This window comes from Phodopus roborovskii, unplaced genomic scaffold (assembly GCF_943737965.1).
Source record: "Phodopus roborovskii unplaced genomic scaffold, PHOROB, whole genome shotgun sequence".
Lineage (NCBI taxonomy): Eukaryota > Metazoa > Chordata > Mammalia > Rodentia > Cricetidae > Phodopus > Phodopus roborovskii.
This window is the reverse complement of record NW_026126407.1, coordinates 18,534,837-18,547,034: the sequence shown is the minus strand read 5'-3', so window position 1 is coordinate 18,547,034 and position 12,198 is coordinate 18,534,837. Positions and strand designations below refer to the sequence as shown.

At 37.9% G+C, this 12,198-nt stretch overlaps 1 protein-coding gene across 24 annotated transcripts in view; it reads right to left on the bottom strand.

Moving 5' to 3' along the window:
* Nucleotides 1-12,198, bottom strand: part of Ncor1 (nuclear receptor corepressor 1) — a 143,110-nt gene that overhangs the window by 28,547 nt on the left and 102,365 nt on the right. For 23 of the 24 annotated variants that reach the window (XM_051180412.1, XM_051180428.1, XM_051180411.1 and 20 more), the window contains 5 exons: nucleotides 8,404-8,521; nucleotides 8,206-8,307; nucleotides 6,930-7,030; nucleotides 5,589-5,757; nucleotides 3,399-3,539 (listed from right to left, as the gene is read on the bottom strand). In XM_051180412.1, coding sequence (XP_051036369.1) covers nucleotides 3,399-3,539; nucleotides 5,589-5,757; nucleotides 6,930-7,030; nucleotides 8,206-8,307; nucleotides 8,404-8,521 — 631 coding nt within the window. The remainder of the gene's footprint in view (nucleotides 1-3,398; nucleotides 3,540-5,588; nucleotides 5,758-6,929; nucleotides 7,031-8,205; nucleotides 8,308-8,403; nucleotides 8,522-12,198) is intronic. The other variant, XM_051180425.1, reaches the window with a different exon arrangement.

Here is a 12,198-nt window from a genome sequence, read left to right as displayed (position 1 = left end):
TGACCTCCACATAAGAACACCATACACCTGCATGTGTGTTGGCGACATGCACATCAAAAAACAAAAGACTTAAATTTACATAATGAGAACTAATAAACGATGAAAGTCATCAAAATAAACATAAAACTTAGCTGGGCATGGGGGTGGGGGCACTCAGAAGGCAAAGGCAGGCTGTGATGTCAGAGCTTTAACGCCAGCATGGGCCACATAATGAATTCAAGATCAGCCAGGGCTAGAGTGAGACCCTGTCTTGTTTGTTGTTGTTTTATCCCATCACCTCCCTCCCCACTTTCCCCCTTTCCTCTTCATTTCTTACATGAGGACCCCCAGCAGAAAGTGAAACCCCATGAAGTCCCCCTTTTAAGATAATTAACAATAAACCCTGACCACCTGGGCATTTTCAGAAACCTTGCTAATCAGAGGAAGAACTATAATGGGAGTGAATTCGAACAGCATAATCAAACCTTTAAAATAAATCTTATAAATGTCAATGTTAATTCAACTACTCATGACATTTTAGGTTTTAAATAGTGTGTAGATAACACTGACTAAGATTTAATTATAGGGTATGTTTTTGTTTAAATTGCTTTCCCCATTCTTATAGGCTCATTTTCATGTATGCTAGAATCTATTTCCTTCACTGCTACACAAATACACCTATATAAAAATTTAAAAGACACATATTATTTTGACATTCCATACATCTTCCTAAAGATTGCATAATTTCAATTTTCCCTGTGGCCAAATAAAATCCCATTGTGTGTGTGGGCCACCTTCATTTTATGACGGACATCTTGGCTGATTCCATTCCTTTGCTATCTTGAAAAGAGCAACAATACACACGAGTGAGGAAGTGTCTCTGTAGGAGTTTAGAAAGCCCTTGGTGAATGCCCCAAATAGGATGACACTGGCTTCAAAAACAGACATGTAAATTGATGAAACTGAAGGCCAAGACAAAAACCCATATGACTGTAGTCACCTGGTTTCTGACCAAGTTGACAAAACTACTCATTAAGGAAAGAAAGCCAATTAAACAAATGGTGCCAGGAAGCTGGATAACCACATGAACAAGCCGCTAATCTAGCACAAACATAAACTACAAATGGAACAAGACCTAAATATAAGGCCGAAACAGTGAAAATGCTAGAAGAAAAAGAAAATAATTCAAGATACAGGCACAGGTAAGAACTTTGTGAATAGGACTTGGGTTATAAAGGGAAAAAAGCCAATTATTGACAAATGGGATCTGACAGAATCAAAATCTATACCACAAACAACAACTGGTAATCATTCCAAATGAAGAGGTAGCTCACAGAATAGTAGAAAAACTTTGCTAACTATAACTACAAGAAGAGTACCATTTAGAATATACAAAGAACTAAAAACCCTAAACTCCATAATCAAAAATAGGCTGAATGCTTACAGAGAGTTCTCAAATGAAAAAATATCGACAATAAATGTGTATGTGTGTATGTGTGTGAGTGAGTGAGAGAGAGAGAGAGAGAGAGAGAGAGAGAGAGAGAGAGAGAGAGAGAGAGAGAGAGAGAGAGAGAGAGAGAAGAGAGTTTCAAGACAGGATTTCTCTATATATCCCCTAGCCATCCTGGAACTCACTCTATAGACCAAGGTAGCCTTGAACCCACAGAGAGCCACCTGCCTCTGTGGTTGCCCCACAGCAACCAATAAATATTTAAGTGTACAACATCCTTTAGCCGTCAGGGAAATGCAAATTAAAGATACTTTGATATTCTATCTCATCCCTGCCAGAATAAATTTCATAAAACAATCACAACAAATGTTAGAGAGAACTCATATTCATTGATAGTAGGGGTCTGAACTAGTGCTGACATTACAGAAACCACTATTCAAGTTTCTTAATTATCAGTAGATAAAACATTCATGACCCTACTTTACTAGTCCTAGCAATCTAAACTCTGAATGCATCTTAGTTGAAAAAAAAAAAAAAAAAATCGCTGCTCGACTTTGAAATGTACCTGGGGAAGAAAGGAAAATGAGAACTGTGGACACTGTAAAAATTAGAGAAAATAAATGAAATATACATACCCAAATAAGGAGTTAAAAAAAAATAATATCCTTAGAAGTTTCACTCAGGGGCTGGGAAGATGGCTCATTGGGTGAAATGTGTGGCCTTAAGTAAGCCTGACAGACATGGAAAGGATCTGTAAACTCAAGGCTGGGTGGGCAGAGTCAAACAGAAACCAAGGACTAAATGACTAGCCAGTCTCACTGAAAACCCTAACTTTAGGTTCACTGTGTGACAGTGGAAAATAGCCTACATTGACCTCTGGTTTTGGAAAGCAGCAAGTGAGCCATCTCTCTAGCCATAAATGATGTTGCATTTTTTTTAAGAGAGGAAATATAACTGAGAAAACTACACAGGACTAGATTAAATTTGATCTAGATTAAATTATAAGAGGTTGGTTATAGTGGTTTGATTAACAATGGCCCCCATAGACCCCCATGTGTTTGAATGCTTAGCCTATAGGGAATGGCACTGTTAGGAAGTGTGGCCTTGTTGGAGGAAGTGTGTCACTGTGGGGACGGGCTTTCTTTCAGGTCTAAAATATGCTCAATCTACATCCAGTACAGTCTCTCCTGCTGCCTGTGAATCAAGATGTAGAATTCAGCTCCATTTCCAGCACCATGTCTGCCTGCACGCTGCCATATCACATCATAATGATAATGGACTAAACCTCTGAAACTGTAAGCCAGCCCCAATTAAATATTTTCCTTTTTAAGGGTTGCTGTGGTCATGGCTTTTCTTCACAACAACAGAAACTGTAAATAAGACACAGGTTATGATTTAAAGGTAAACCAAGCCACAGTGATCCAAAATTGAATGCACAACAGAATCAGCACTATGTTGGCCAGTTTTTTATAATCTGTCTTCAATGATTGTGTGTGTGTGTGTGTGTGTGTGTGTGTGTGTGTGTGTGTGTGTGTGTGTGTGTTCTCCTCTAATTTCCAGTTGAAGAGACAAGCAAGAGAAATACTCCAGGAAAACTTCAGCTAAAGGTAAAATGTATGTCCCTACTCTAATCGTCATGTATTACTTTACCTCAGATATTAAAAAGGAATTCTCAAACAGGTTTTCTATTCAGCCCTACACAGGTTTTATATTCTTAAATTCACTGAATCAGGAGATAACTCTACAATAGTTAAAGCATCTTAATTGTGATCTCTGCTGTGATCATTACATTCAGTTTTTACTTCCTTCTACTCTGAAGTGCCACATGATTCATACAATGATAGGATGTAAATTTGAAGTCATATTAATAAATTACAAGTAGAAATGCCAGAGATTAAATCCAATATAACAATGCAAAACTATTACACAAAATTAAATGCATCTGGATAACACTCAAGGTACACTTTACCCTCTAATGGTGCTGATACAGGAGACTCCCTCATTGACATCCCTTGCTTTATATTTCCTTCCACTGACTCATAACTTCTTTTTAAACTGATTTCATGAGCTGTTCTTGGACTCCGAGTCCCTTCACGGGCATTTTTAATATCTGCAGGATATAGAAACAAGAATTATTCAGAGCCCAAGGCCTATCTATAATGCACAGTAAATTAAGCCACCTTAATTTCAGTCTTATAAAAACAACTTGATCCCAGCACTTCGGAGGCAAAGGCAGATGGATCATTATGAGTTTGCGGCTAGCCTGGTCTACACAGTGAGTTCCACGTCAGCCAGGGCCTGGAACCAAAAAAATAAATAAATAAATAAATAAATAAACCTCAACAAAAATTTGTTCTAACATATATTTGTGTAGACAACATCCATGAAAATAGTTTTATTCACTGCAGCATGTTAATTGGTTCTTGTGTGCCAGGCAAAGGCTAGGCATCTGCATAAGTTTAACAAGTTAAATCCCTTTTCTCATGAATATTTTTCAACAGTGGTGAGTACAAAAATATGCCCAGGCTAGAAATGTGGGTCAGCAATTAAAGGTACTCACTGTTCTTCATAGGATCTGAGTTTGGTTTCCAGTACCTACATCATAGGGCTCACGACTACTCCAGCTACATGGGGTCTAATACCCTGTCCTGGCTTCTCCAGGAACCCATATGATTGTGCAAACACAGGCACACAAATAAAAAAATAAATCCTAACAAAATTAGTAAGTCCAATGCAATAATACATACTATGAAAAGAAATTTATACTATGCTGTGAAAATCATGGGACTGAAATTAGACATGACAAGATTCAGCAATGGCTGCCTAGAAAAAGCAATACATGAGCTCAGAAAATAAAAGGACAAGTAAGAGATGCTAATGTCAAGTATAAAAGGAAGAAACAATAGCACAGACAGAAGGAATAGGCTCAGATATCTCAAGAATGCTGAACATGCTATCTTAAAAGAACATCCTTCAGCTCAGTACAACGTCAATGTGGAGGATGGACTTAGGCAGAAAAGCTTAGACACCTAAGGTGAAAACTGGCAATCAAAAAGGGATAAGCAGAAGGAAAATGTGGAGAGAGATATAAAGCCATGGGATGCACTTGTAGTTATCCACAGAAAGTGGAAGTATAATTACTTCAGGTAAGCTAGCACATCCTAAGTTGTACAGACAAAAGGTACTGGTTGCAGGGAGAAACAGTAAAGAACTGATCCAGAGACTTTAGGAACAATATAAATGATTTTGTGATTTGTTGGACATGGAAAGGGGGAAAAAAGATACCCGTATTTCCAGCCTAAACAATGTACATTAATTTCGTTCCCTCTTCCCAAAGTAAAATTGTTCATGAAAATATGTTAGGTGTTAAAATAAGAAACGAGGCTATTGTGGATTATGAAACATCAGACACTATGTTCATTTCTTTATATTCGACACAAAGACAAAAAAATGGCTAATGACTATTTCAAGGTTACAAAGTAAGAAAAGTCAAACAGCCCTGTGGCTAGTATTTATAGCAGACATTAGAATCATTCTTTGAAAACATACTCAAAGAAAGATCTAGAGAAAAGACAGATGGCTGGAGGTGAAAGGCAGATTAACAGACACATATATAGTTTCATTAAGAAGAGTTTAAATCCAGCATTCCTTTCATGATTATCAGATATCTATTCCTTAGTACTTTTTTCTTTCCTAATATTTTACTTTTGACTTTCCAAGACAGGGTTTCACTGTGTAGAACTGGCTGTCCTGGAACTCACTCTGTAGACCAAAACTCAAGAGATCTACCTGTCTCTGCCTCGTAAGTGCTAGGATTAATGGCATGGACCACCACTGCCTGGCAGTTCTTAACCTTAAGAAATATGACCCCTACTAAAATAGAAGCTATTCCATTTAAGTTCAATGAAGATTCTTTTCTTAGGTTAAAGCATGAGTGGTCACTGACAATGTGTTACTTACAGGACACTTCCTCTGTGCTCTGCTCTATTACAGCTCTTTTAACTGATTGTCATAATTGACTTTTCATAAAATAGCCCCTTTCACAAGACAAAATATAGGTCTGCAAAGAAAACTGACTTACCTGTAGTACGCAAGTAAGAAAATCAGAGCCTGTTTTGAATCCCACATCATAAGATTGACATCAGTAAGTAATACTTACTATCATATGATAAGATATGTCCACTTTTGCCTTCATAAATAACATGGCCTTTGGATGCAGCTTCCTCTCTGACTTTCTCAGGGCTGCTTTCCTCAATGGGCATCCTGGAAACAGGTCCCTTTACCAAAGCCTCTGTCGGTATGCCAGCTTGGGGCAGAGCTGGGGTTCCCTGCCATCAAAGTAAACACAAGCACCCTAAGAGTCACTCATGCTTAGAAGAAGCACAAGATAGTTGGAAAATATAACCTGAGAGTCCAGTATGTCTTCAAAGACAGCAAAGCACACATGAGAAAACAAGACATTTCACATCTATAAACATAGAAAACTACCTCAGTCCTTGAACCCTGTTATAGAGAACTTATGATAATAGTATATGAGCTTTGTTCTCCACGCCCTTTGCAGACCAAATATGGAGAGACACGGAATTCCTATGTAATATTATAAATCAACATAAACCATAACTAAGTCACCTGGGAATTGCCTTAATATGATGATTCTAACTCATAATGCCCTAAGCAGAATCACCAAGAGGCTCAGGACAACACACATCTCCAGGCCTCGTTCCTGAAGGCTGGAATCCAGTGAGCCTAGAGCAAGGCTTAAGAATTTAGGGGTAGAAACTACTCAGGTGATATGTATGTTAATGGTCGTGGAGATCATACCAATACCTTCGGTAACAGGAGTAATAGGAAGAAGAGCAAGCTATACAATATACAAAAATGTGTATCAATGTGTAAAAGCAAATTAAGCAGATTTTTCTATTTTCTTCATCTATATACATTTTCAAACAAGGTACTGTTTTACATTTCAAGTTATAATTAATATATAGCTAGGAAAAGAAACACCTTCCATTAATCAAAAGTGGGATTCTGTTTAGCTTCAAAACAGAATATATGCCATCTCCGGGGTAACCTTTGTTCCACACTGAATTTGAACATAGCAACTTACATATTGAGATTATATATTTGCTTCCACATGAAGCAAAAACAGACATTTAACTGTTTTCTTCTGAACTTCTATTTACTCTGAGCACATGGTAAAAGTACTGCCAGGAAAACTTTAAGGACTGTAACAATTTCTGCATGCTACTTTTGCCAGTCTGCACATGAGTAACGTTTTGAAAACCACAGCATAGATAAAATGGCTGTGGTTAAAATGCAGCAGGTATGTCTTTATGGAGATGGTCTGCAGATCTGAGGTTCATTATCATTGAGAGCTGGGTATATAACCAAAGAACAGTGACCAACAATCTAGAGAAGAGCCCTGCAAAACTAAAGCTCTTGAGAGGTTGAGCCTTTTCTTGGTTGCTGCTCAATACCCTGGAGATGAGAGTGCGCTGACCTGGGTAATAGAACCACGCAGTGATGAAATGCTCTCCACTGAGATTTTGCTGGTTGGAGTCCCCCGGGTTATACTTCCTTCTTGGATAGCCCCTGCAGTGCCTGAATAAAAACAAAACCAACAGTAAATCATTGCTTTTCTCCTGACAGTCCCACTCGGGCACCAGTCCTCACATAGCAGAGTGTAGCAGAGGATAACAAATACTGTTTTCATTAAATGTGGCAGTATCGTAAAACTTTACAAGGACTGTTCAAAGTGCATGATAAAATATCACAATCATAGATTCGTGCTGCGCACAGCCTTAGTCAAAAAAGCTTTCTTTTGTAGCTGGCAGAGGTGAATATGGAGGGACTTTGCTTTGGTAAAAGTGTGAGAATGACTGACTGTGAGTGCATTGCCCTAAATGGGATATCTGTATCATCCTTCTCCCACAAAGGCTCAGGGTACATTCTAGAAGAAGGGGTGAAAAGAACTGAAGAGTCAGAGTACAGGGAGAAGTGCTGGGAAATGTTACTACACACATGAACTCACAACAGCAGTGGGTATATGAACAAGACCTGAAAAAGATCAAGCCAGTCAAAATGCTAGCACAGATGGGGATTTCTCCTAAGGACCTACCCGAAGAAGAGCTACTGGCAGCTGATGGCTGCTAGGGAAGGATGGCCATTTTTCTTTAGGGGACCAGAACCATGTGTAGGTTGCCCATGCTCCAGTGGATGGCACCACACACATCCAAATACAGGCAGCAATAATTATACTTTGGGTTATTTTTTTTAAAAAGCAGAACCTGAAATTGGGAAGGGGTATGTTGGGAGGAGGGCCGTTGGTGAGGATATGATCAAAATAATTTATATGCATATATGAAATAACAAAATAAATATATTAAAACATGACTGCTGGCATAAATAATTTCAGAATTTGGTGGGCTTTCTGAAATTAGCTTTGTTTTTGTTTTGGTGGTGCTATGTGCCTATCAAATTTCAAGTTTTACAATTAATTTTACATGGAAGCAAAACCTTAATATGAAAATAAGTAACTCTTATCATTGAAATATATTAATGACTGCACTGGCTGTTTCCACCTATAATCCACTTTGGAGGCTAATGTAGGAGGATTGAGAATAAAAATTCAAGGCCAGTATCATTGCTGCCACAACTAAGGACATCCTCCCACACACACACAAATAATAATAATAATAATAATTTTTTAATGACTAACTTTAGCAAGTTTACTAGGAACAAGAACTTAACACATCCGTCAAACTACATAGTTTTACCTCTGACCACGCCTTCATGCTGTGCCCTAACCAATAAGCCCTCAGGTTGTGAGTTTTGGCTTCGTGGAGAAAATTCTTCCTGCTTGATGTAGGTCAAAGGAGCTGAGGACAAAAGCAAGGGAAATGTGAAAAGATCAACCAGTGAGCGGCTGACCACAACCACAAACTGACAGGATAGGACCTTGGCCACTCACTGACCTGGTTTGGTGGATTCCTGCTGCCGAGGCAATCCAAGAGAGATAGATCCCACTGAGGGCTTAGGGGCTTCTTGAGCATAAGCCTGATTATGAGAAGTCAAGTAAGTGCCAGGAGTTCCCTAATAAATAAATAAATAAATAAATAAATAGAGACAAGCATAGTCTTTTGTATAAGTCAATCTTCACATTCCTGTCTATAAAAAGCTGTATCTTTGCCACTCAAATTTTTATATAATTTTGTAAACAGAAACACTTCACCATAGATTATTAAGTTAGAAAAACTAAGGGAATAAGATATATCATCTGACAACCTCATATATTAAATATAAATATTTACTATTAACAAATCACATAAAGCATTTACCACAATGTTCTAAAAATGTAAGCTATGAACAATATTTTATACCTCTTATAATGCAAAAAGAACATTAATGAAAATGGCAAGAGTTAAGAAGATATTTGAAAAGCTCCAATATACCCCATGGGAACCTAAAGTTCTATTCGTATGCAAGGCTTTGCATACCTAAACAAAACACTAAGGAGCTCTCGCTGTGGCTGATCTACCTGCCAACTGGCTGAGGGTAGTCTAAAGGTATGACCTAATCAATACACAGAGAGCCCCACAGCAAGGACTGAGAAAGACTACTGATATCGGGCTATTTAAGAAAATCTCTGTACAGCCATTAGTTTGTCAAGCAGAGACTTTAGTGGCCATACATAAATAACACAGACTTTACAAATTAGTTCTTAAAAGTCACTAAGCAAATAAAAACAGAAAAAAGAAGCTACAACAGCCCTGGGAGACTGCTGTATGGTTACCAGAGTTGCTTCATTATATAACAGAAAATATGCAGTTCTGGTGGCTAGCAAGATAATTCAATGAGTAAAGATGCCTTCCTTCAAACTGAAAACCCAAGTTCGATCCCTGAGACTGACATGGTAACAGGAGCAAAATCTTATTCCCACACATTGCCCTCTGATCTCCACATGGGAAATAAATAAATGTAAGAAAAATTAAATGTGTATTTGACAAAAAGTTACAAGATATGCAAAAAAGTGAGCCATACCCATGAAATAAACAGTAGGCTTTTAAATTACTAGACAAAGATTAGGCAAAGGATTAAAGATAAGTACAAGAACAATGCCTACAAAATACAACAGAGAAAGAAAGCATTAAAAAGACAAAACAGAAATCCTAGTATTGACAGATATAGCTACAGGTCAGCTACGGTGATAGACATCTACAACCCATCACTTAGGAGGCTGAAGCAATATTTGAGACCAGCTTAGACCATAGAGTTTCATGGCTAAGCTAGATAATGAAACTCTGTGTAAAATCAAAGAGAAACAAAATGAAACAAATATAATGGCACTAAGAATAGAAAGAAATATATTCACTCCCCTGAAAAGAACCTAGGAGATGGATGGGCAGTGGTGACACACACCTTTAATCCCAGCACTAGGGAGGCAGGGGCACATGGATCTCTGTGAGTTCAAGGCCAGCCTGGTCTAAAGAGCTAGTTCCAGCACAGCCAGAGCTATAGGAGAAACCCTGTCTCAAAAAACAAACAAAAAGGACATAGGAGACACAGTAAAATACTGATTGCTTTACTCCAGATTAACAACTAGAGACACCCATGCACGCCATTTCTATTAATACTGTTCTTTAGACAGAATAATGAAACAAGAAAAAAAAAGATAAAATTAGAAATTAACTAAACCGCCTTTCTCATCCAGGTGTGGTGACAAACATGTTGCCCATTATCCCATGACATGGCAGGTGGAGTTTTAAGAGGGACAGTTCAAAGCCAGCTTCTGGTACAGAGTTTAAGTCAGAAAAGGATTCAACCCTCTCTCTGGAATCACGGTAGAAAATGATAATTCATTCTGTCAGCAACAGGGAGTGAGGGCTCTGTTTCCATGGGTTCACTGGGCAATCCTATTGGCTCCCTATTGCCTCCTTTAAGGCCAGCATGAATTACACTAAAGCCTGTCACAAAACAAACAACCCCCCACCAAAGATAGGCATACATAGAAATTGTTTCTCCAAATCTACCAAAAATTTTCCCTATTAGAAGTACTAGGAGAAGTCACAAGGAAAAGTCAAGACTGTATGATTTCTATACAGCAATACCACTAGGTGGCTTCAATTTCTGTGTCCCCTGACACTTTTCTGGTTTTAACAAACTGAATCTTTACATTTGAGGTGTGTCAGACTGTTGGTACTATTACTGTAACACTAGACAAGATTGTTAGCATTTTTTAAAGCAATGAAGTGTCTGTTTTCTTTTGATTTATTTAAATACAATTTCCCTATGACGGTCAGTTTGGCCTCAAACCTGTGACCCTATTGCCTCAGCCTCCAGCACACTGGGGATTAAAGTGTATGCAACAGTATCTAGTTCTGAATTTTGTCTTGTTTTGTTTTCTGAGAGAGGGTTTCTCTGTGTAGTCCTGACTGTCCTGGAACTTGCTCTGTAGCCAAAGCTGGCCTCAAACTTACAAAAGATCTTGGCTCTGCCTCCAAGTGCTGGAATTAAAGGCATGCACCACCATGGCCCAGCACCAAATGATTTTTTAATTAAGGTATATACATTCTTTTCAATATAATACTGTTGCATACTTAACTGACTACAATATAGTATAAATGTTAAGTTTTATGTATACTGGGAAACTAACAGCTTTTCATGACCTTGTTCACTGAAACATTTGCTTTCTGGGATGGCTTGGAACCATCACTCATGCCTATACTAGCCAAGAACTTATAAAAGCAAAGAATACACTGAAATTGCCTGGCATGTTGGTGCACACCTTTAATCCCAGCACCTGGGAGGCAAGAGGCAGGCAGATCACTATGAGTTCAAGGACAGCCTGGTTTATACAGTTAAGTTTCCAGGCAAGCAAAGGATATATAGTAAGACCCTGTCTCCGCCCCCCCAAAAAAAACTAAAAACACTTTAAATAGGAATTAGCAATAAAGACCTAGAAAAATGTAAAGATATGTATATCCATAGATTAGAAAATTCAAAATTATTAAAATATCTATTCCTATCTGAAACTGATTTGTAGGTTTCATATAATCTCAACTCTAGTTGACTTTTAAAAAGTGAAAAAGAAATTACATAATTTATATGAACATGATAGAATGGCCAGAAAAATAAAAACACTACAGGATGTACACTAAATGATTATACATTATAACCTGACAAACACCAAGACTACAATAACAAGAAAAGTAGACAAATAGATCCACAGAATGAATGACTGAGTGCAGACACAGATCCAACAAAAGACAATTTGTCAGCAACACTGCCAGAAGTGGAAATCCCAATGAGAGGTGAATGTTGACTTCACACCACTGTGACAAAGAAACCAGTCTCTGACTGGTAATAAGCACCAAAGTAAAAGCCAAATGCTTACAAAATGTAATGAATCAAAGTATTAGGAATATGCTTAATGTACAATGATTACATGAAAATGTTCTGTGCAACAGTGCCATGTACAATGAATGTATGAAATGAAAATACAAATGTAATTGTATATACATAAATACACGCCTACTGTATGGGAACAGGGGCCAGTCAGTAATGTGTTGTAGTACTACTTGAAGATGGCATGGTGACACACATCCTAACATTCTGGAGGTGAAGGTTCAAGGTCATTCTTGACTATATATCTGGGATACAAAAAGCCTTGTCTCAAACAATAAATAAAATGGCCAACAAGATGGCTCTATAGGTCAAAGTGCTTACTACAAAGCCTACTAACAATGTGAGTTTGATGCCCAAAATTTATG